Here is a 24,937-nt window from a genome sequence, read left to right on the forward strand (position 1 = left end):
TACAAATTTCTCATTATTACTTCTTTTAGAGATTTACCAGATAAGTTAATATCAAGTTTCAATGACTGACTGTGGCATTATTTAAATAAAGCAATGGAATAAACTATCAAAATATTAATGTACATCCAGTCCAGCTTTGCCTGTGAAAGAGAAAACTTTTTTCCCACAGTTAATGTGGGATTACAGCTAGAACTAGAAACGGATGCTCTCAACAGCAAACTTACTGGTAATTCTCCAAATAAATTATATCATCTTCCACTCAGAAAGGAAATGCCAGGACATTTGCCCTCTTTGTAGAAAACACTGAGGCAAATGCACATCTTTTCAGAAATCACAAAAAGCATTTTTTATGTAAGACTTTTACAGTAATAAATAATAAAATAAATAAGAATTTAATAAAAAAGTAAAAATAACAAAAAAGTAAAGAATAATAAAACAAAAGTAAGAAAAGGTAAAAAATAGTAAAACAAACACCATGGTGGTTCGTACCTTCACTAGGTTGGCTCTAATCATAAATTATTGCCAAGACATGGAATTGCCTTGCCTTAACTATCGCTGTAGCTGGCTGTTTTCTCTGTGGATGCAGCAGCAAGTTTAAATTCTTGATGTATTTCATCCCTTAAAACAGATGATCTGAAAGTCAAATGTGACAGAGAAAGGAGTGTTTTTCCTGAACTACCCACCGACCAGTGGCTGGGTGAGGTATGGGAGCAGTGTGCTGCTCAGCCTCAGAGAGGGGAGAAGACCTTGTGCAAACTTCTTCAGTGGCTATCATTGTTATTTCAAATTGTGATTGATAGCGTCCTGAGAGGCATTGCTGGCTATTTCTGATCATAAATACAGCCACTGTGACATGCACGCCATAGAGTGGGAATGAATAGCGTAAAGTATAGTATGTGGACCTGTGAGATTTCAGAAGAGATAAGTAATGACGTGGAAGAAATATAAACTCATAATGAAGGATTAAGCACCTTAAGACCCTACAAAGTCCTTAAAGTGATCCAACATGACAGTTGCTATATCTTTAAAAAAGAAGCCATCTGATTTGGCTTGGCAGCAAACAATGAAATTGTACACAAATTAGCCTTTCAAAAGTAAAGGAAAAATCTATTTCAAAGAATGAAGTAAAACTTCTGCAACACTGTTGCCTCTGGGACATGTCACTTCTGGGTAATTAGGGTATAAAAATTAACATTTTATTAAATAAACAAAAACCCACAAAGGTTAAGAAAAGTGACAGACGAATGTAGTCTTTGGAGGAAAGGGAGGCTGCAGACCTCAGCCTGACCCTCAGCCATCTTTTGTTGGGAATGGCAGACTCCAAGGTCAAATAGCTACTCAGCCAGAGTTACTGTCTGAGCCCACCCAGGCTCAGATATATAGCCTACTCTAATGTATGTTCCACCATATGGTCGGCTAGAGACACCCCTGTGTCCAGGCCACATGGTTTCTGCTGGAGAGCTCTCACTGTTGGAAATTCACCAAATCCCTAGACTGGGGACTCAATAGGTACCATTCTGGACAAACAAGCAAGCAAGTTAGTATTCCTAAAAAGCTACCTCTTATTCCAAGTAACTTGAACATGATCCTGGTTTGATCAGAAAAGAAAAGAGAATTAAATTCAGATGAGACCACACTGATGCAAAGATTTGAACATCAATATGGTACCCAATTTTTTTCCTAAACATCTTCATGATTAGTGTGTAGTCTAAGAAAATGCCAATGTTTGTCTTCACTTTGGTTATCTTTGTGATAAAATTGCATCAGAAATTGAACTTCCTAAACTACTTACCTGATTTTTAAATATGCTGAAAGATTTACAACAAATTAAACTCTCCTGTGTTGGTCCATGAACAACAGAAGAGGTTCAGCTGGGTGAAAAGTTTTGGTCCCAACACAGAAACAAGATCTCAGATTTCTCAGGAAGTGCCTCTCAGCAGCAAAATGCCAGAGCCAGAGTATGGTACTTAGCAATTTGCAGGTTTGGGATCATGGAAAAGAGAACACTGTTGAAAACACAGCTGAGGTCTTAGCTTGGTACACTTTGCCAACTGTCTCAAAGGGTTACAGCAGCTTCAAGTGAAATTTGTGAGTCTGTATAACTTTTTGTGCATTTATGTTAGATCTGGTCAAAAACTAATCTGCAACCTCCACTTTTCTGCATGAAAAAAACATTTTGTTAAAAATCAAAGTTTTTTTCAGGAACCTATCATTTTGCATAAGCATTCTGATGATATTTTTGCATTAGTTAAAAAGAAACATATTTATTTTTCTGAAATGTTAGAGTTTCTTCCTGAACTTTCTAAATGCATGCCATCTAGAGGCACCTAACCAACCTGTACACCAATTTTCCTGCTCTGAAACGGAGAATGGCCCTATGTTGTGGATGAGAATCAAATTTTTTTTTAAGTTGGGAGTTTTTTCCATCAAATATCAAATACTTCTCAGAATGTTTGCTCTGAAAGACAACTCATTTTTTTAGACGTGGACAAATGTCACTTTGCTACCACAGCCGTCACTGAAATCTTACTGATCACAATAAAATGAATTAACACAAACCCAAGGAAATACCTATAGCTCAGCAAAACTTCACATCTCCAATTGGAAATGAAGATGTGCTTTATTAGCAACTGATCTTACAAATAAAAAAACTATACCCAAGTCCTTCTCATTTTTCTCGAAGTAATTGTGCATCTCTTTCATCTCCTTCTTTTACTGGAGCAGTGGAAATGGGGACAGAACTCAAGCCAACTTCAATAAAAATAGAAATAGAAATAGAAATAGAAATAGAAATAGAAATAGAAATAGAAATAGAAATAGAATATAGAAAATTGAACACTTTTTAAAAATTATTTTTACTTCAAGGGTAAGCTCATTTTGTAAAAAGGTGGTCTAAATATAGTATCAGTTACCAATCTGTACTGCTATAAAAGTTCTTTTGACACATTGATAAAAACTAATACCCTGCTTTCCACAGTGAATGTTGACGTGGCATCAGGCAAAAAGTACATATAAACCATTTAAAAAAAAAACCTGACCTTTACACAACTGGAAGATTAGCCTAGGTAAAAATCGTGAACCCTAGATTTGCTTACTTTATTTGGTTTATACATGACACTTCACTTAATGTGGTTTTATTTTTTTTTTCCAGTTTAGGACTGTAACAAATGCTGACCATTACTCTATTTCCAAATTCACTGCTCTGTTACAGGTAAACGACATGAAGAACAGAGTCTTCATATGGCCTCTATTTCAGTAGGAGGTTCTCATACTCATGATAAAACCACTTTTCTCTACTTTGTAGTTCCACAGATGAAATCAAAACATCTTTAGAAATGCCCTGGGGTCACTAAATTTGCTTGCTTATACACCAGTAGGTCTCTACACAGAAAGCACCAGGTTGAATTACTGTTAAAATATGGAATTGTTTACGTACATCTTGCTACATCCATGCAACAAATATGCAACGTAGTACAAACAATAAATTTATGAGTTACAGATACAAAAAAAAAAAGTTTTCTTTGATGTTAGTATTTATCTAACTAAGTGCCATGCACTACTACACAGTCACTGGCAATGCAATCCTCCCTTTCTTCGCAGCAAAATATTATCCTTAGGTCAAATGAATGCATTTTTACAAGAGTACCTTTATGTAACTGTGTGTTACTGTCGTTGTATAGACAGTGGCAGACTATATGCAGGTGGCTCTGTGGTTCTGAAAGAATGGTTGGCCTATCTTGGAAAAAAATGATTTAAGAATTGTGATTAAAGTGATACTGTGTTATTCAGTCATGCCTGAAGACCTCATTAAATCAAAGTTTCTAGTGACATCAATGGCTATCTTGTCTGAGCAAGCACTGATTAACAACTGCAGGATATTAGTCCTGGAAGCTCATGATCTACATGAGGCCTGACACAAATTAGCTTGTTGCCAGCTATGACTGGACCTCATCTACAGTTTGCAAAAAGAATCTCCTGTAATCACCTGCATTTTAGGGTTTAGTATTTATAGCTTTTTACCATGCATATTGCTTATTTTCACGCAAGTAGAAAGCACTGTGGTTTTGTGGTTGGTGGCTAGCATCTTGCGGCTTTATTGTATTTGTTTTAATATAGGAAAACTTCTAGAGTGTATTTGCTTTGTGACATAATGTCTTTATTATGTCTTGCAGAAATAATTGACCCAAATCAAGTTACTATACACTATATCTATAGGTTAATTAGAACTTTAAGATGCAACAAATAAAACACATTATTGACTTTTAAATCTTCAATCAAATAAATATTTACAGCTGCAATTTGCCAAAATTATTTACCTTTCAATAGCGGATCACAAAGAGAATATGCACCACAAACTCAAGTGAATGCCTTGGCCGTCAGCAAACAAATTACAAACAGAAGAAAAAATAAGCGTTGTGGCTATCATTACAGTCTATAAATAGCTGATGTGGTTCTCCTTTAAAGATGTGTGATCTTCTACATTAGCAGACTTTTTCAATGCATAATTGACCTTGAGATGGAGAATAACCTCGTAGTAGAGTGGCTTTTCTTTTAGGGAACAAAGAGTATAGATATTAGAGGATGTGCCTGTTGTCAATGATCATTGCTGAAATCTGCTTATACCACACTGGTACAATCAATTTTGTAAATGATTGCAATAATCAAGGAAATTGCCTAATTTATAAATCCTGGCATACAGCATTTTAATGGATTCCTACATTTTAATGCTGATGCTTTCAAAGCCAAATGAATTGTTGTCCAAGCTGTCACTACACAAAATGATAAAAACGTTCAGTCTTGTGGGTAACTACATCTCATGGATATTCAGACCATCAGGTACATAATCACTCATTAGTGAATTCTGTGATAGTTTCCAGTTACAAGCCGACAGCAAAAAGCCACAGTTTCCTTATGAAAAAGCCTTCTCTGGAACCGAGGACGAAGCATAGTCGAGTATTACTGAACCAATACATTAAAAACTTTCCTAGCCTTCTTTATCCAGGTAAGATAGCACACTGTTTTACCTTTCTCCTTTTTCTTCTGTACATAAAAAAGCATAATCTTGTTTCTAGAACTAAGAGGCAGGTCCAACAACTTTGTGACCACGAGTCACATCAGTGCAGGCACCATTGGTATGGAAGGAGAACCACCCGCGTGGAAGCCCTGCATTCGTATGCGGGGCTTGGTGCCATGGCTGTCGCTGGTGGGTAATTCTACCTAATCCACTCTCCAACTTGCTCTCCACACGTAAGCCGGTTCCGCAGACGTAGTTACACACGGATTGCTATTCTCAGTTCAGTTAAACCTTAGGCAATTGATTTCAGCCAATAGAGGGCTGCCAGTACTTTACTTACTGCTCAATCTCACTAACCTGACATTTATGGTGTACTGATTGGCCTCTGTCAGTGGTGGTGGTTGTAAATTCACTTTGAAAAGCTTTGTGTTAACAGCCTTCAACCAGGCTCTGAGACGAGTACGAGCAGGCAAGCTGACAATTGCTCGACCTCCTGCCCTTATTACAGTGAGTAAATCAGGCTTTGAGCCATTAGGCTGGAGCCCGAGGCCTACACAAAAAGGATTGACATGACTAAAGGTCAACCTCTGTCACACATGTGTAACAATTTGGATAATGGAATTCTGTAACTTATCTGAAAAAGGTGCCATATGTGTGGAAGGAAAGTATACCCTGGGCTGAATTTTCCAGCTTTTATGTTAAGCGGTTACTTAAAAGTCTGCATTTTAAAGTCCATGCATGTTTGATGCCGTGAAACCTGGGGGACGAAAACACATAAAGCAGTTCTGCGAAATACTGAACATCACCGCCACCCTGAAAAGTGCATGCTGCAGTTTCGGCTTATCAAATCTATAACCAATGTATTATTGGCATCACGTACGCAACACATTTTGGATAGCCGCATATCGCATTAAAATACTGCCTTTGTTCACCCACTTTGAATCAAAAGTCAATAGAAATAATTCACTGTTAATAGTATCATAAATTAAGAGTAATTTCAACCTTTACCAACTAGATTTCCTCCAACAATGGAAACTGCTTTTACTAACTAATAAAAAAAAAAGGGCAAGTGTTTCTGTAATATTGGTGATTGGATAACTTTCGAGCAATACAGAAAGGTAGTGGTCAAATAAGGACAGGAATGAGCTTTTATATTTATTTGTGTTCCATTTCAGTATTTTTGCGTATTACATAATAAAATCTCCAAGGTGAGATTATGTACCATGGAAAAACAGACAGTCCCTGCGTGATCTGGCAATTTAGAAAATATTTTTTTTCCTGGGAATAGTGTGTGTCCTGACGTGTGCATATTCTGTGCAGTCCGTGGAATTACTGTTTTCAGTAACACTGTTGAGATTCTGGGGCTGTATCCAACTGCCCACCGAAGTTTATTCCAAACTTCAGTCTCTTAAATAGGAAGAGAATCTGTCCCCGTGCCAAATTAGATTTATTTTGTTGCACGTGTGCTTAGGCTTATTGATCGGCTCAGGCATACAATAGATATCTTGCATACATGGAATAAACATACTGAAGACACTGAGGTACATGAAGATAAGGCATGAAAAAGTCTTATAAAAATCACAGGGTTTCTAAAAGAAACATCAAGGTTTAGTTTAGCTTTCCTAAGAATAAGAATTAATCAAACACAAAGCAGCTTTTATGTTTGGGATCAAACTAACTTTATATTGACACTAAGTAAGGAATCTATAACTTATAAAAGTTATCTGGAAAAATATGATTACTAAGTGATCCAGAAGTACTAATGTTAGCAAGCTGCTTTACAGTGGCTTAGCGCAATTTTCTTCTAAGGTACGTAAATTAAAGAAGCTGTGGCACCGAATGTGCTCTTACTGAACTTTCAGCTTAGCAAGCTACTGAACACAACATTAGGGGTATTTCCAGTAGGCAGTATGTGAACTTAATATCCATGTAAAAGTAAAAATTATTGTGCTTTTTAAATAGAAAATAAACACAAGGGTGGTGCACCACACAAAATCCTCAGAAAAGGCAAAACAAAACAACAGAATGGCACCAGCTCTTACGCTGCATAATTTAAGATATAATAGTAATATAACTAAGGGTTTTTTTTCAAGACAAAATTATTTGAATTTCATTAATATGACATATTTGAAACAGGGCTGACAAGCAGTCTAGAATGCTAGATGATGGATTGCTCAGAAACGTAATTTTCACTTTACTAGAACTACGGCATGCACATAATTCTATCCCCCAGTGCTTTGCTGTAACAGAGAATTTAGTCCAAAATTACAGCCTTGAGAATCTGAATACAAATCTATCACCATAACTGGAATGAGTGCTTCGTTTGAAAGGTAAGGATTCTCTCTGCATATTAATTTGTACAGAAATGCACAGTACCGCTGTATGGACTCTGGTCAGCATGCGTCCCAGCAAAATGCCTGTTCTTGGTCCAGATGAAGTCAAAGGCAATGTTTTCTTTGACTTCAGTTGAGGGACAAAAAGGCCAATAAGTACCCAAATGGTACTTTATTAAAATGACATGCACACTTTCTATTAGTGCCAGTTAATCCTGTCTATTTAAGGGGAAAATCAGTAACACAGGCTTAGCGTTTTGTAATTACTAATGAACACCCTGCTATACATACATTTTGCTCATCCCTGTAAAAAAACTAACATATGAAAAAGTATTTCTTCCAGAAAAGCAAAACTTAAATTAAGTCAAGCTAAAATAAAGTGAAATAATATATTTGACATTCTTGGGCTATTCCAAGAAAAAAAAACTATTTGACCTCTGACAAAAAAAAATCAAGAAAGACAGCAAACTCGTTATCAGGCGAATGAAGAAAAGGAAACTGTAAGATTCTATCCTTTGATATGTCTGTCAGTAGAAGTTTTTTCATCTAAACTGCATTTGCAGGGAAAAGACCATTTACGAATTAGCTGTTTCCAGATTTCACAGTCGAAAGTTTGGAGCCTGAAAAACTTTGGAGCCTGACTACTAAAATGTATAGCCGTTTTAAACTTCTGTATTTTAGTCTAATAGAATTTAAGTGTATATCGTATACATTCCCTAAGTCTACTCTTATTAAATTTTGATGTTAAACAGAAAGGGGAAACCATGTGCAACTAGATTAATTTATCTCCAGGGAGTAAGGACACATTAATAATTGAGATAATGTTTTCATATATGTTGGAATCAAGTGTGTGCCTTTTCACTTCTTTATTAGAAAACACATTAGGGGAAAATTATCTCATTCTCATCAGTAAGACCTAATTGCTGAGAAAGTCTCTGTTTTCTTTGCAATAACAAAAGGATTGTTCTCATTACTTCAAAATGAAAAAAAAAAAAGGAAAAAAAAGATCAGAAATATTATCAAGCAGTGCTGGAATAAATGCCTGTATTACCAAAGAGAGTGTTTACTTAATACACCCAGTCCTGTTTTTGTTTTAAACAAATCAGAGTTTATTGTATTTTTATAAAATACAAGCAAACTCTGGATTGGATAGGAGTGGGCCAAAGGAGAAAAAAAAGAACTACAACTAAAAATGACTAAAATTTTTGGCTTTCTGAAGGGCTGATCCTTCTGTAAGTTATAAAAAATTATCTTGGCTGATTGTGAGAGAACTCTATAATTTCCCATGAACACCCATAGGTGTCAAGGCCTGTTGTGAGGTAATGGAATGGTATGTAATTTGCTCTGAATCGTTGTACATTATGCTGTATGGATTACATACAAAGCAAACATTGAGTGCATGGTGGGAACACTTGTGCAGACAGACTGAAGCATATTTCCATAGCGTTGAACTATACATCAAATGCAGTGCTTCTGATGTTTCCCACAACAAAGAGAATTAAAAAAGCTGCCACATCAGTAACTATGGTTAAAAGTCTTTGCAATAGCCCTTCTATTTTTCTGGTGTACACTGAAAACAAAGAACTGTAAATGAAAACAAATATCTATCAACTTTACTTCGCAGTGCTGAGACAAAAAATATTAGAATGCTATTTACAGTACTAAGAAAGAGAAGTTCTCTCTATAAGGTCCATCAACACCTAATGCTGAATGACTGATCTGTGGACATACTTGTATTTGGAGCTATCTTGAAAAGATCGGTAGAAAAGAACTGACTAGAGCCACAACTTTATAAAGGGACAATGACGAGACATTCCTTTAACATTTACAGTGATTTAATCCACACTCCTATACCATATAGACTAAAAGAATACAGACTATTCAGATACATACTTTCAATTGCTTTTATTTATTTTCATAGATCAGCTTTGTAAAATCACACACACTTTCTGATTACTTTCTTTTGCTATACTTTTTCTTTATTAAACATTAGTTCTCTGATAGATAAAACGTACCAAATTGAAAGTCAAAACAAATGAGAAACGGCCAAAACTTTTAGCTAGAGCTTAAAGTATGTGATTCTTTGCTAACAATTTTTGCCATTAACAGAAATAATCCGAGACTGTGAGCTGCCCACAATACCTCCCCAAAAAAACTAAATCTAATTATTATTTTTAAGATAATTCACTTAAAATACACACACTCATTTTGCTAGCCAACAGGAAATCTGTGTTGTGTGTTAAGAACAGAAGAGCAAACCCACACAAAAACTCAGCTGACACCCATTGATGGCCGGAATCTGGCACATACATCAGTACTATTTCTTATTTTTACTTAACATCTTTTTCTTCTTTGATTTTGGCTTTCCCCCCAACAACCTCCTCCTTTCATTGCTTTAAAACAATTTTTAAGTTCATCTGAAATCAGACTAAAAAAATCTTCCTTATTTAAAAAAGATATCAATATTTGCAACTTAATTTGCATAAAACTGATTCATAATTTTTAAAAAATTAATTGATAATGTAAATATTTAAGGATAATGTAAAATGCTCTAACTGCGTTTATTTTAGCTAAATTTCAATGTTTTATGTAACTTAATGATCTGGCAAGCTTATTTTGTTATTTTATTATTTTATATTCTATTAATCAGCATAGTCTAAACCACAAAACCCCTCTTAATATTGAACATAAAGCCTCCAACATCATTATAGAATGTTCCATTTAAAAAAATTTGATTAATAACATATCCCAAAATGCTCTCATTATAATCACTGGGCTTTGGTAAGAACAGATTTAAGTCCGATTTATTAATATCTGCTATACAAAAGAAATTCCATCCCCACTGAAGGCAGTAACAAAACTCCCAATGACTGCAAGTCATCCAGTTTTACTGAATACATTTAGGTGTGTTCTGAGACTGATCTTTTACTCTTTAATGTGAAAATCTCCCTCTTGCCACAATGACTCTTTCGGGTAAATACTTTGAGACAAAGACCCTGATGTGTTATTTACTATTTCTTTGTGTATAGGAAATGCATAGGAGCTCCTACTTATAGAAAGAAGTCAAACATATTAGATAGTATGCAAAAATAGAACATAATAATTAAAAGAAGTAATCAGCAGTCCCAAAGAGCTGACGACCTAAATATTCACAGGTTTTCCGTGAACAAGTGCTATACACAACATGGCTGGCTCCACAACACCAAATATCTTTTAAAAATCCATTCACTTTTACTGTATACCCACTGAAGACAGCAAAAACACTCTTTGCATGTTCATGGACTCCTCGTCGGGCTTCTAACCAGCAAGCACGTCCCCTTATATTCTAAAGAGTAAATGATGGTCTAGATGGGTAAATATCACCTGCAGATCTATGGGCACGTTTCTACTGACTCTCCGTAGCAGTTAGTCTTGAGGTGAGCAGAAGCTGCAGCTACAGAGGACTTAAGCAGAACTAAGAAATTACACCTTCCAGCACAAAGCAAAGAAGAAATGAATGGCAAAGGACTAGGCAGACCGTAGGCTGTTCCTGTAACTAAGAAGTACTGACACACACAGGGATTATACGTGTTCCCTATGAATTATTAGATCTGTGTGTAAAATGAGCGTATGCTGTCGTTTCTTTCTAAATTAACTTACCACAAGCTGCTGTTGTTAGCATCTGTGTACACTATACCTAAGCACAAAACTCCAGTGCTTCACTGGAGAAAAAGTACACAGTCATGAACAGTGACAGCCATGGATGTCCCTGTACGGCCAAAGGAATACAATAGCGGGTTTATGATCTGTTCTGCCAAACCACAGTCAGTGTTCAAAGCAAAATAAACCAAACTATCACAGTCGGAATGCTTTCATATCAATTATCACTGTTACCCTCTCTAAGATGGTGACAAATACAAAAAAAGAACATCTTCAGAGAGCTGAAAGCGGCTTTCACACAAAAGCACTGAAAGCATCATTAAGGGAATGTATGGCCGGTGCAGGACCAGAGTTGGACTGAATTGTGAACAAGCACCAATACTTTCACTGTGCAAATAGATGGGCTGTAGAATAGGCTCCTGCCCTTGTTTCAGCAGCTTTCTTGGACTGTCTGTAGGCCACAGCAATGGTGCAGTACGCCATCTCAACCCACATATGCTACTCAGACTAAGGTGATACAGCTGGTACTGTGACCTGAGAGCTCCATCAGCTCTTGTTACTCGGGTCAAAATGTAAAGAGCACCATGTGTTGTAACCATCAGGCTTCTCTGGCCATGTCTCTCTATTCTGTGTGACAGCACCTGCAACAATCTGCTGTCCCCGTGCAAACCAATTGGAGCTCTGAGGTGTCTACTGGTTTTCTGGCTGCCCCTAGTGCAGCAAGGCTTTTGCTTGCACTGGCTACATTTTCAAATCCGCTGGGTGGGCTTACTTAAATTGTGTTGGTTTTTTTTCACGGCTAGTGAACGGTGCTAGTACTACATACAATTACACTCAATGTCTACTTCAAAATTTGACAAGGAAGGAAAGATGATGACTTACTTCCCAGAGATGCTGAGTGTTCCTGATGGCTCCTGCTTGCACCTTCTCTGGCAAGAGCAGGACTCCCTGGAAGGGCCCAATCCAGGTGCCCTGCTGGATCCGCTGTGCTGCACAAATGCCGTAGGCCAGGCCAGGCACTGTGCTGGTGCACAGACACACTTCCCGGGGCAGGTCCCGGAGCCACTCTGGGATCTCCGGTGGCGGGGCTGCTGCGGCAGCACTGCTGGTGCCCACCAGGCGCCGCAGGGAGTGGAGGGGGCCGTGCATGGGGCACTCGCCGTTGCGGTTATCAGCACACATGTCACATCCTGTGGGGCAAAGAGGGAAAAACACTATCAATATGGTGCTGCTGGCCACCACCATGACCACTGCCACAGGCAAGATCCTGCAGATCCCTCTACTTTTCCTATCATTTCATGGCAGCTCGGCACTCATACACACCATGCATGCCCTTTGGCATGTTGCTTAGGATGGTTTTTCTAATCTCACCAAAGCCCTTAATAAGAAATCCCAAAGGCTGAGCAGAAACCCTGCAGACATTTTGCAAGCCTGGTGTGTTCACAGACCTGCCAAGACTCATTTATTTTAACGTAGTTTTTTAAGGTTCATTTTTTGACTAATATAAATAGCACATTTAAACCATCCCAGTGTGTTTCCATGAGACATTTTAAAACACAGTCATAATGCCTTACAAGTCCCCCTCATTTGCCTTACCACAGCTCAGCCCAAGGGTTTAATTGGAACAGGATTTAATTTCATCCTTATTTTAAATGAACATTCACTCTACTTTTTACATTAACACGTGTGTGCATGCCTGTCTGTTTAGAAAATAAAATAAATAAAACAGAACTTCATGAATCACAAATGGGAGCATGCATGGACATTTACTCTCTTATAGCCGAATCTAATCTTTGAATGGAAATTATATAGCAAATATTACTGATTCCTAGCACATTTTTGAAAAATTTTATTGAATGGGAATGCATGTTCTTTGCCTGTTACACGTAGCTGAGGCTAAGACCAAAAACAGCATGTCTGGCTTTGTGAGCAGCTCCCATGAAAAAGACCAGTTTGTAAAAATGTTAATTTCCCTAACTGCTCTTAATAATGGATGGTGTTTCTCTATTTTGGGAAGATCCTACTGTGATTTTTCTTTTTGGAGCAAAGAAAATTTTGGTTAAATGTTTCCACTGCACACCATTGCCCATGCCATGAAAGTACAACTTCCAGGAAAATGTTTCATGCTCAGGAAATCCATTTCTCTGGAGGTATGCAGAGTTAACATAACAATAAATCAGTTGAAATAGGTTACCGTCTTCTGCACATTTCACTTTTGTCGCACAGTAAAGGTTTTCATATAAACTTATTCCAGAAATACAAAGGAAAAACAATAACTATGCCATAGTACTTATGTGGCAAGTCCTAGATCCTTCCCCTAATAATTTTATACGACCTACACCCATTCTAATAAAAATAAAGCACAGTATTCACTATAGAAGCTGGAGCTTCTTGGTCAAAGCCACAGACTTAGACTTGCTAGATTGCCTGTAACCACCATTTCAATTCTCAGGGGGACTGACTCAGCTGTTCTTCTTTCCGAGGTGGATATACTATGTATTATGTAGGCCTCTCCCCTACAGAGCCTTCAAAGGAGAACCTTTCTCTCTATTCAGTAAAAGCTGCTAAAGGATAATAAAAGCTGCATTTTCAAAATATGGCCTCTATTTGCATTCTCCAATTCTAGACACACTTTCTAAGCACTATTTCCTGTCATCCTCTTTTAAATTGTACCATACAAAAATGATGCATTCAGCAATATGAAAATATTTCCAAGTTACACGTGGAAGCTAAATTCCTTTGAAATCGTTACACCTTTGAGTCTTGCAGGAAATGCATGTGTCTCTACTTGGTGCTCGTCTGTTCAAGTTCTCTACCGGTAACATCGATCACAGATCTTGGCAGAAAGCAAGCAAGCAAGCAAGCCCTGAGTTGTGCATTACTCTGATGGGTGCCCCTGCAGAAGAAGGCTTGCGTATGAAACTCTCCATCCCTAACCTGTCAGGCAGTGTAAGGGCAGGGAGGCAGGAGGGAAGAAGAGCCCTTGCCGGCACTGCAGCACACTGGGGCAGCCACAGGACAAAAAGCGCTCTAGTGGGCCCGCGCTTACGTTGGCAAAAAAAATGCCTTTTGGCTGGAGGGTGAAAGCCTTTCCTTGACAATATAATCCCTGTCGCAAAACAACTCTTTTGTTGGGTTAAGCCGCAACTGCAGAGGGCTTTTGCTCGCACGTCAATTAGAGGTGGCTGGAGGATGAGATTTGCAGGACCCCAGGGGAAAGGTTTCTGGCTAGTCCTGAGAGAAGATTATTATGCAGCAGATATTCCTACAGCCATTCCCAGGCATGATGAATAAAAGGCAGCAAGTACATGCCGGGGGGTTTTCTGTTGTTGTTTCCACAGCTAGTTTGGAAAGTGAGGTATCACCACAACATTTTTTCTTTCCTCTTCGAAACCAGTCATCAAGAAACCCTGTGTTTTTGGCATATCCACAGATCTCAGGGGCTGCACTGGAGTTTGGCATTGGAGATCATTCAGGAAAGGATCTCAAATAGGAAAAAAACAACCAACCAACCCCAAACAGGCTGGCATGTGAGTACACTTTAAACAAATCTGGCATCTTACCATGCAAGTTAGAAAGAAAACATCTGACAGGAAAACTGAGGCCTTAAAGAGAGGATGTCTAACCATGATGTCAATTAGCACCCAGGGCTGGCCCTTGAATCCGACCTGTTTGCACTGTTTGACAATCTTCTAGATGTGTAACTCTCCTCCCAACTACCTGATTATTAATGGCTTTCTTGGAGACACCGTGTCTCTGTAGCAACTTACATTAAACATACTAAGGCATCTTCATGACTCCACTCAGGCAATTTCAGTGTCAATTTCCTGCATCCTGCTGCCACATAGGCATAACTTTTCATGCACACAACCTTTAGTGCCTGCCTAGAACAAGGATTTCTTCAATTTGTCCTGACAATATGTGTGCATGAGTGTGGATAAAACATTTTATTTCTACCTTTTCAAGGAAAAGAAATTAAGAAATTGACAAGGAGTATAAACAAACCCTGTGTTACTGTCACTTACCCTTACAGAAAGTTACACATAGTGGTATTTATTTTCCACTATCCAAAAACACTGGTAATGCCTTAACGCTTGGCAGCGGCAGTATCTGATGTCCTGCTGTGTTCCTTTTCCTTTGCCAGGGCAAAGCTGAAAATTTGGAAAATAGGACATCTTCTGAAACTGTTTTGGCTTATGGCTTGTTGATGAGAGGGAAGGAGCCTGTCTTTAATACTAAGCAGTACTGAAATTCTTCTTAGTTGCATGCTTTATACATCTCTCTCTAGTTTTTATGCAATTGCACAAATAAAACTTTAAAAATTCCTCATAAATGTTATAAGGAGTGGAAGCCCTACTAGACATATTTTACCATGCCTTGAGTAAAATGTTACTGTGCACCTTTTCCTCTTCTGTGACTACCTTTTGTGTAATGATACATGGAAGGCTTTGACCCAAGCACACTTTCAATAACGTTATATCACCCATTTAAAGACAGTCACAGTAAGTAGTGGATTCCTCTGCCTCAGAGGACAAGGGAAGGAAGTCCTTAATACCAGATAGGGGAAAAAAGGGAGAAGTTCAAGACTTGCGCACTACCCTGCCTCACAGAAAGGATGAACAGCATCATCTTCATGGATGCTGCAAAGTAGGATGTGATACAGTGCACCAACTTGCTTAATAGTACATGGAAAAGAAGGGGGGGTTTTGAGAGGGAGAGCGCTGTGGTTCACTGACATCACAAGAGTCTCCAAACTGGATGGCAAGCGTTAAGACCCACATGGGTGTGGGAAGTTCACATAAAAGGAACATGGTGGGAAAAGTGCGAGCTTTCCAGAGGAATGCCACACAGAGCAACACGGAGAGACGTACCGCGCCCTTCCTCCTATCCTGGCCTCAGGGAGCAGCTGTGTGAGTACAGGCCTCCTCCAAGGACCACTGAAATTAATATTTCCACTGGCTGTAATAGCATCAGTCAAGCCCCAAATCAGGACAAGAATAAGCAAGAAATGTGAGAAAATTGAGGGATTTGCTGCAAATGGAAAAACCAAGGAGGACTGCAGTCAGAGCAGAGTGTCTCCTGATAAAATCAGGAGACGTTAGAAGGTAAGGTCAGTGGGAATGCTCCATTGCCGGCCCAGATGCAGCCAGACTCTTTGGAAGGAGATCAGTTTCTCACTTCATGCGTTCATGCTCTATAGATGGGAGGATTAAGGCAAGGAAGAAGCAAGAAAAGAAATTAAATTATTTCCTAGTGGAGCTGTTCAGTATGGCTCTTTTGGGAGGAGTGCAATATGTTATCGTTTATTTGCCTCCATAAAAATGAACACAGTGTAATACCAGCACTATAACTCCATGTGAGTACACTTAAAAGTACTAAACCTAAGCAAAAGGGAAAGGACACATCATTGCCCCCAAAATATAATTCTAAACACTCTCCAACCTAAACAACATTACTACTGCATATTATAAAGGAAATCTGAGAGGAGAAAGCTTTTGTCGGTGAAAGGTAGAGTCCAACAAAGTGTTTTAACCAGCAAACCAGCTGTAACAATAAACGAAAGAAATACATTTCTGTCTCAGCAATAATATGCTTCAAAGGTGCAGTTACGCTGGATACCTGCAGTTTGCTGGTATTAAAGAAGGGTGGCCTCTGACCCTCTGCTTCATAACTCACCGCAAGCATGCAGGTATCCGGTGTAAGTGGCCATCATTTCACACGGTATTACTCACTTGCACCTATAAATCACTGCGGCTGGCCCTGCGTCCCTGGCTGGGCCCGGGTACCCAGCTAAGAGGGAGGGTGGGCTGGGTGAGACAGTACCCTTTCGCTTCCTGAGGGCTGGCGCCTTCCTAGAGATGACGGGTTCCTCGTGCCTCAGTTTCCTCATGGACGCGCTGACGTGAACCGCTTTTTGCGAAATTAATCGCAGTTTCTCGCAGACTGCCTGACTTGAGGCAGGGTTTGGCGGGGACGAAACACAGATGCACTTTTCCCCTCGGGTTCCTTTTACTTATTTGTTTATCCGTTCTAAATACTCGCTGCGGAGAGCAGGGCCGAGCCCAGGCTCCTGCCCGGGGGCCGGGTCGCGGCGCGGGGGTGCGGCGCGGCCGCCGGAGGGCGGCGAGACAGGGCCGGCACCGGGTCCCGGCCGCTGCCGCCCGGCTCTGCCCGACCCTCCCGGGGCCCGACCCCCCTCCCGGGCTTCCACCCCTCGCCTCGCCTCGCCTCCCCGCTCTCCCCCGGCCGGGCCGAGCCGCGGCGCGGAAGAGGCGAGGCAGAGGGGGGGGGAGCGGAGCGGCGCGGAGCGGCGCGGAGCGGAGGGGAGGGGCGCGGAGCGGAGCGGAGGGGAGCGGAGCGGAGCCGGCGCCCGCGCCGCGCCCGCCGGCCGCCCGGGCGGTGCTCCCGCACCGGCGCAAGAGCTGCCGCGGGGTCCGAGCCCCCCGTCGGGGGTCGGGGACGCCCCGCCCCAGCTCCTCCGGGGAAGACGGTGTGCGAGGGCCCGCCTGGGCGCCCCGGGGTGGCGGGGGGGGGGGTCGGGGGACCGTCCCGCTTGCGGAGCGGCGTTCGGGTTCTTCTTGCGAGGCGGGTGGGGGGCGGGCGGCGAGAGGTGGGGTTGATTTCCCCTGCCTTCGATTGAAGGTATGAATGAATTAGATTTCCGTGTCAGGTATGAGAAGGGTAGGAGAATATTGTGTGTAGATAAACCTTGCCACCCCCTGCCCCTGAGAGACCCCCATATACAATGTAGAGATGATGAATAGGCTCTGGGAGAGGAGATCGAAGTTCAGTCCGCACCGGCTCCACTCTCTCCTACAAAACTATAGGGCAATTAATTGTGGCTTGTCCCCTCATCCTTCATCTCCTGGTGGCACATATCGATGGAGATTACTGCTGATGGACCATTTTATCACCCTAAATAAACAGTCACCACCTTCTCTAACCTCAATCTAATATATGGCTATCTGCTATGTTTAAGGGTGCTGGGTAACTAATGATGTAAAACAGCTAAATCATACAGGTTACCAGCAGTCTAGAGAAAAAAATCCAAATATTCCCCACACCGATCCACTTCGCAGCATGTTATATATACACTGTCTCCCCGTAAATTGAATGGGAAGAGGCGTGCAAACTGCTTGCTTGCCTGACACTTTAGTTTTACACAGCATATTTATTACAGTGGCAGGTTGGCGCTTTCTGGTGAAGGTAGAGGAGTCGCAGACTTCTCGTTGCGAAAGCCTCTCCCCAGCAGCGAGGGGCAAGCCTACGCGGGAGCAAGCCGGCCCCGCACCCCCCAAACTCGCCCTAGGCGATCTCCTGCTGGCTGCGCAAGCGCCCCTCCCCCCGCGCCCAGAAATACCCCCGTCCTTCCAGATTCAGAGCTAGGAAGAAAACGGTCCCCAGCCGCCTGCCACATTATCAGGGTTTTAACGTAATCCCCTTTACTTCCCTGGGAGTAAAGACTGCAGGGCCCTCATTAGGGTTTGGTTTCTGGGTTGTCGGGTTTTTTTTCTTTCCCCTTTCGGTTTAAGACAGTTACAGGCACTTAACCCACAGCTCCTCGGCGGCCCTCGCCCCCTCCTTCGCCCGGGACCGTGCCACAGCCACTGATACCCGGCCATCCAGGCGTGTGTCTATGGGGAAACCGCCGCCCATCCATCTTCCCACGGCGGCCGCCCGGCGCCGGGCCGGGCCGGGCGCTGGGAGCCGGGCCCGGCGGGGTGGCGGCAGCCGGGAGCGCCGCCGCCCCTCGGCTTTCCCGGCGCGGAGGCGGCGACGCCGCCGCCCCCGCGGGAGCTGCCCGCCCGTCCGCCCGCCTCCCCGCTGCCCCGCGGCGCTGGGGCGGCCGCCCGGAGCGCGGCCGGAGGACCGGCGACGTTTGCGGGCGCCTCTCCCGAGCGGGTGAGCCCGGCGGGCGGATCCTGCCGGGGCAGCGGGGGGGACGCGGTCTGCCCCGGGGAAGGAGCGGGTGCTCGGGGCGGGGCGGGCGTTTGGGAAGAAGGGGAGACGGAGCGCTGGCCTGGTTCGCGACGGAGGTACGTCTCACATTAAGACACGGGACACAGCCAGCGGCCGGGGCCCTGCCGCCCATCCCGGCTCGGCAGGCGGCCGACGGGCAAGGCCGAGGCGGCGGCCCCGCTCCCCGCGGCGCGGAGGGTGCGGGCCCCTGTGCCGGGCTGGCGGGAGCCCTGCCCGCGGGACGCCCGTGTGTCCGCCTCGGAGCTTCGGCGGGGCTGTCCGGAGCTAGGAGCGCTCCGAGCCCCAGTAACGCAAACTGAAGTCGATCGCTCCGCGCCTCACCCGCAACCCCGACCTCCTTCCCCCCAGACGGGCAGCGCCGGTGCACCGCGCGGAGCGAGGGACGGAGTCAAAGCGGCTGAAAACCCCGCCTGCCCGCGGACTCCTTGCGTGACCCCCGAGGCACTCGGGGAGCCGCGCAGGGCTAGCCGGGCCGGTGCCCTGCAGCTTGCTTTGCTGCGCCTCTGCTCGGGCGAGTGAGCGGAGTGCGTGGCACGGCAGGGACTGCAACTCCCCTACTCCTTCCTCGCTTACAGTTCGCTTTTTCCTTCATTTTTAAGAACGAGTTGCCCAAAGCAAGCGCACCTGGTCCCAGAAGGTTGAAAACTCGGGTGAAAAGTTTTGCTCGCGGACAACTAATAACCGCTGGAGCGAAAGTCGCCTTGTAAACAAGTTCAATGGTAAGGCTTTTTAGACCTCGCTGCAGAAAAAAAGGGAGAGACCGTGCTGGCAGCACCCGGCCCGTCCTTCAGACGGCGAGCGCTGCCCCGTCCCAGGCGGACGCGACTCGCAAGCGTCCGTTCTGCAATCGCCCGTTTTCTTTCTCGAACCCACCTTTAATATCGCGACTGGGAAGAAACTACGCAGACTTTGCCTGCGACTCGGCGGCGTGCTTTTATTCCACTCACTCCTTAAAAATGCTCCCTCCAAATCGCTTTTTTATCTTCCTTTCTCTTTTTAAAACCTTTATCTTGCAGATTTACAGAGCTGCTCCGAGAAGTAAAACATGTATTGTCTGAACGCTTCGGTTGGCGATTAAAAGCGCATTTCAGATTCCATTAAGTGCATGTAATTTATGAGATCACGTTTTCTGCACCCGAGAATAGAAAATACAGTAACACGTTTCACTACAGAGTAAAACTAAGCATGAGGAAGTCGCTCAGAACAAAGTCAGTATCCAATATAGAAAGATTTCCAACGTTAAGAAGGGGGGAAAATCCCCACCAAACTCGGAGTCAACTTTCCTCTTGCTCTTCGAGACGTACGCACAACGATTAAGACTATGCTAGCATCCACGCAGTTTAATTAATACACAACAGAGTTTCATGGAAACTTTCAAAACAAACTCCACATCTGAAATGAAATTAAACGAATCCGCGTTTTGCTTGGGCATGTGCTTACAGATCGCCGGTTTGGGGTATCGTTTGTCTGTTCAACAGCTTTCCTTAAAAAGGCATTTTGGGGGGGGAAGGAACACAAAAATAAAGAATTTTAAGACACCTTAGGATAAGAGAGGGTGTTTGAAGCAATGGAAAAAAGTGCACACGCTGAAGCCGTGTTCCAGTGTTTAAACAGGGACAGATCCGTGTGCTCTGAATGGTAGTAATACATCTGACGAATTAATATAGTTCATCTAGTTATTTTCCCCCCGTGAATGTCCTCGGTTGCATAGGACCGACAGATACAGGAACAAAACACAGGCAGAACCAATTTCTAAAATCACAAACCTCTAGTCAATACAGAAGTTTAATAATAGGGGCGCCCCCCCCCCAGAAGACCAAAACACATCTATAATTGGCAACAGCAGTATTAAACGTTTTCTAACCACCAAGTGCTAAATGAATTCTGACGGTCAGGCAGACGACCTTTTTCGTCTAGAAAACCAGCTTTTCTTATTAAATGACCATGCCATGGTTTTCTGTAGGGGTGAAAACTAAAACCAGCGAGGTGTTAACGAGGTCTGAAAGAAAAACGATACTCCTAGATAAGAAGGAGGAAAAGTTTGCCCTAGTCCATCTGACGAAAACTGCAACTTCTCCCCTGCCCATCTCGGAGGAGTAATTGATTTCTGGGTATTCAGCGAGCCCGGGCTTTCCAGGCAGGAACGGAGTGATACGAGCAGGGCAAGAAGGGACCGGCTTTATAGCAAGCTGCTCTGAACCATTTCCACATCCGTTTTCCTAAGCAGCCCTCCGAGAGAAATCCACCCCCACAGCAGCCTTCCCGGTGAAGTGTGCTTTCCAGGGCAGGACCTGGGTCTCGGACAAGAAAAGCTATTACCAAGGGGTCACCGCCCGCCTCCCGAAGGCACCGGGAACAACGCAAAAGCAGCTCCAGGGAGGGAAGGGCAGGGAGGAGGATGCTCCTCATGGAGAGAGCGGTGCAGGCACCGACCGCGGTCCCGACTCGGAGCGTCCCTGGGCTGGCCCGGTGCGGGGCAGGGCGGAGGATGGGGGTCGGGGACTGCGAGAAGGGGCACGATACGTACGGTTGTTGGGGTCACTGGTGTGCTGGTTCAAGGGGATGATGTCCATGCGCTGCTGCCCGTACAGGTAGTAGTCCAGCTCCTCGGCCGTGCACCGGAACCGAGCGGCAGCCCGCTCGCCGCATTGGCTGCCGCTGCTGCCGGCCCCGCACAAGTCCTTGCCCTGCAGGGGAGCGGGCGCTCCCCCGGCCGGGGGCTCGGAGCTCTGCAGCGGCCCGAAGACCGGGAGCTGGGTCACAGGCAGGGAGGTCAGGCCGGCCAGGGAAGCGGCCGCCGCGGCGACGCAGGAGGAGGTGGAGGAGGAAGACGGAGTGGACGAGGAAGAGGAGGAGGAGGCGGAGGAGAGGGAGGCCGGGCGCTGGCGGAGGCTGTCAGCCGGAGGCTCGGCTCTCTCGGGCGGCTGGAGCTGGGCGAGGGCCCCGCTGCTCTTGAGCTGGCCGCTCTGCGGAAAGAGCTGCTGCCAGTGCTGCAGGTAGGCGGGATCCACCTTCAGGAACGCGGATCCGCCGGGGTCGCCGGGCTTCAGCATCGCGCTGCCTGCGGAGCGGAGAGGAAGGGGACAGCAGACGTGAGACCCCCGCCCCGCCCCGGCCGGGCCGCCCCGACCCCGCGGTGCTCTCCACGCTCGGACATGCCGGCCCACGCGTGGGCTTCCCGCGCCGACTGTCCGGGGTCGGCCGCGGGATCGTCCCCGCCCCGCTCCCCTGCCCGTGCCAGGGTGGGCAGAAGCAAAAACCTCGGCCCGAAGAGCCCCGGGGCGGACACGCGAGAAATGCGCTGGCGGGGCGACAAGGCTGTCGCAGCGCGGGCAGGACGAGGGCGGCGGCGGCAGCCCCCCACGCCCGCGGCCGGAGAGCCAGCCGCCCCGAAAGGCGCGCAGCTCACCCCGTCCCTGGCGCACGCAACGTCCTTCCCTTTCATCCCCTTCCCCCCCTTCCCCCTCTCCGCGGGAGCAAACGACTCTCAAAGTTGACACCAGGGAGGAGGAGGAGGAGGAGGAGGAGGAAACTTCAGCCTCACGCACACACGCGCGAGTCTTTTCCCTCCAGCCGCTGCTGCTCGCCGCGCCAGCGTTTACAGGAGGAGGACGCGGCCCGGCAGCACCCCACCCCCGGGGGAAGGCACCCCGCTGGCGCCCCGGCTGGGCTGGCTGGGCCGGGCGAGGCGGAGGGGCCGGGGCCGACCCTCGCCGGGCGCCCCGGCCCGGAGCTGCCTTACCTGAGCGGGGGGCGGCGGGGCGGCTGCTTGCGCGGTCGGCGTGCGGAGGTGCAGGCAGCCCCGGGAGCCTTCGAGCCGGAGGAGGGTTGAGAGGAGAGACTTTCCTGGTCTTTGTCCACGGGGAAGCGGGGTGATCCTCTTCCAGGTGCCGGGGGCCGGCGGGCCGGCTAGCTCCGAGCCGCCGGGCTCCCTCTGCCGTGGCTGCGCATCGCAGTCGCGCCCGGGCGGTTTGCTCGGCTCTGGCAGACTCCGGGCTAGACACGTGGGTTTTACGACAGCGCAAAATACAAGTGTGTGTGGTGTGTACGAGAGGGCGGGGAGGGAGCGGGAAGTTACCAGCGAGCCTGAACGCAGAGCCCTTTTTTTGGCAACTTCCCCCACTTTGTTCCTTGCTCAACTTTTAAAGGTGTCCCTTTCTTTCCTTCCCTCCTCCGTCCCTCCTTTCCTCCCTCCCTCCCTCCTTCTCCCCCCCCCCCCCCCCCGCCAGCGCCGGGAGCTCGGCGCCCCGGGAAGAGCCGGGCTTTATCCTGGCAGAAGGGGAACAATGGCCCGGCGCGGTCCCGAGCGGGATGCGCGCCGCTGCGCGGTCCTCAGCGCCGGGCTGCGGGTCGGCGGCGGGGGCTCCCGGCCAGCGCCGGCCCAAGCCAGCGAGCGCCTCGCACCCGGCCAGGCTCCCGGGAGCCATGGCCTTGCTGCACTCGCCTCGTGCCCTTCGGGGGCTAAGGTGGATTTGAGAGACCTTCCTGGCCCTTTTCGCTGTCCTGACGCTGTCCCACCTACTTTACTTAACATGTCTCCTGGGGTGACCTACCTCCCGTTCCCCCCGGCTACCTGAGACCTGCCCCGGGAGGTGCCAACAGAGATGAGGGAACTCACCGCCCTAGAATTTATCCCTTGTCCCCTCGAGCACCAGCACGTCTCTCTCCTGCTCCCTCTGCTCGGTTACGGCACAGAGCAAGAAGTATGCGGACGGAGATGCAACCTGTGGCGAGAAACTTCCCATCCCTGGCGACTTTTTCTCTCCGCTTTGCTTGAAAATCGGCTTTTTCCGCTCCGCTACTCAGTTGTTGAGCTCACGTATTAGCGAGTATTTAACAGCTTTTTTTAAGTTTCTTTCCGACACCGTATGAAAAACTAGACGAGGACCATAATCTCTTACGTATATCGCACGTACATAGTATCCCATGCATTTAAGACAAAATACTTACACCGAGAGCTTATGTCACCAAAACATCTCCCTAGTGTCAGAAAAGCCCTCATTGCCAGGTGTCACGCTGCGACTAAACGCACGCTTTCTTACAAACATAGCGTGTGCGCGTGTAAACTGTTTTTGCCATTCCCCCCCACGCTGGTCCTAGTTTATTTCTTTCCCACCCTTCATTCTCGCAGAGCCTGGGAAAGCTGCTGCTGTTTAGACTTTGTCTGCGTCTAAGGCAGGACATTTTAACACGAATTTGAACAGGGCTGGGGCAAAAAATGTTTTGACTGGCGTCATTTTGACAAGGACATCCGTCATCTGCTGTATAGATTGATAACACCTAAGTTAAAGGCAAACACGAGTAGGAAAACCCCCCTATTTTTATGGGCTATAAAGTTGGCTATAAAAACCTTCTTTATGTCTCTGATCAATTCCATTGTGCAACATATAATGATTTTTCAGCCCTCTCGCTCTATTAATCCACTTTCCGAAGTTCTCAAGTACCGCCGTCCAGCTGAGGGACGGAGGTGCGGGGTGGGAGCCCGTTCGCACACTGGCTAGCGTGCGCCCAGTGCCCTGCTGGGTGCTCTCCGCGGCGAACGGGGCTTCGCTTCCTCTGCTTTCAGTGCACTGATACAGTGTCTCGTCCTCGGCCAGCTCCCGCCTGGTCACAATCTTATTCCGCCCTTTCCGACTCTTTTCATTTTTTTAGATGTGCACCTCTGCGTTATTGTTGTTTTCCTTACAGGACATCTTTTAAAAACACTGAATTGCTTTTAGTGGCAGCAATCTCTAAAAATTCGTTTCACGCTAGAAAACCGTGATGAAGTGGGGAAAAGCTCCTAGCTAATGGGCTTAAGTACATTGTCAATATCTGCACTTGCCTTGAGTTGTTAACAGAAATATTCCATGCGGGTTCATATTAGGAGGACTTCAATCTGTTACTGTGGGGTTTTTTACAGCTGGAAAAGTAGCGCTTCGAGGGATCCAGGTGGCAGAATAGAATTTATAGACCCCCTGACACCTTGGGA

At 45.6% G+C, this 24,937-nt stretch overlaps 1 protein-coding gene across 2 annotated transcripts in view; it reads right to left on the minus strand.

The window, feature by feature from the left end:
- PRDM6 (PR/SET domain 6) overlaps positions 1-23,087 on the minus strand; it is a 78,392-nt gene extending 55,305 nt beyond the window's left edge. Inside the window, exons 1-3 of one of the 2 annotated variants that reach the window (XM_075488238.1) lie at positions 22,709-23,087; positions 21,494-22,027; positions 11,869-12,176 (exon numbers count right to left, since the gene is read on the minus strand). In XM_075488238.1, the coding sequence (XP_075344353.1) occupies positions 11,869-12,176; positions 21,494-22,019 (834 nt within the window). In that variant the 5' untranslated portion in view covers positions 22,020-22,027; positions 22,709-23,087. Of the gene's footprint in view, positions 1-11,868; positions 12,177-21,493; positions 22,028-22,375; positions 22,411-22,708 lie in introns of those variants that run through there. The other variant, XM_075488240.1, reaches the window with a different exon arrangement.
- Between the last annotated feature and the right edge of the window lie 1,850 nt (positions 23,088-24,937).

Source organism: Mycteria americana, chromosome Z, assembly GCF_035582795.1.
Source record: "Mycteria americana isolate JAX WOST 10 ecotype Jacksonville Zoo and Gardens chromosome Z, USCA_MyAme_1.0, whole genome shotgun sequence".
Lineage (NCBI taxonomy): Eukaryota > Metazoa > Chordata > Aves > Ciconiiformes > Ciconiidae > Mycteria > Mycteria americana.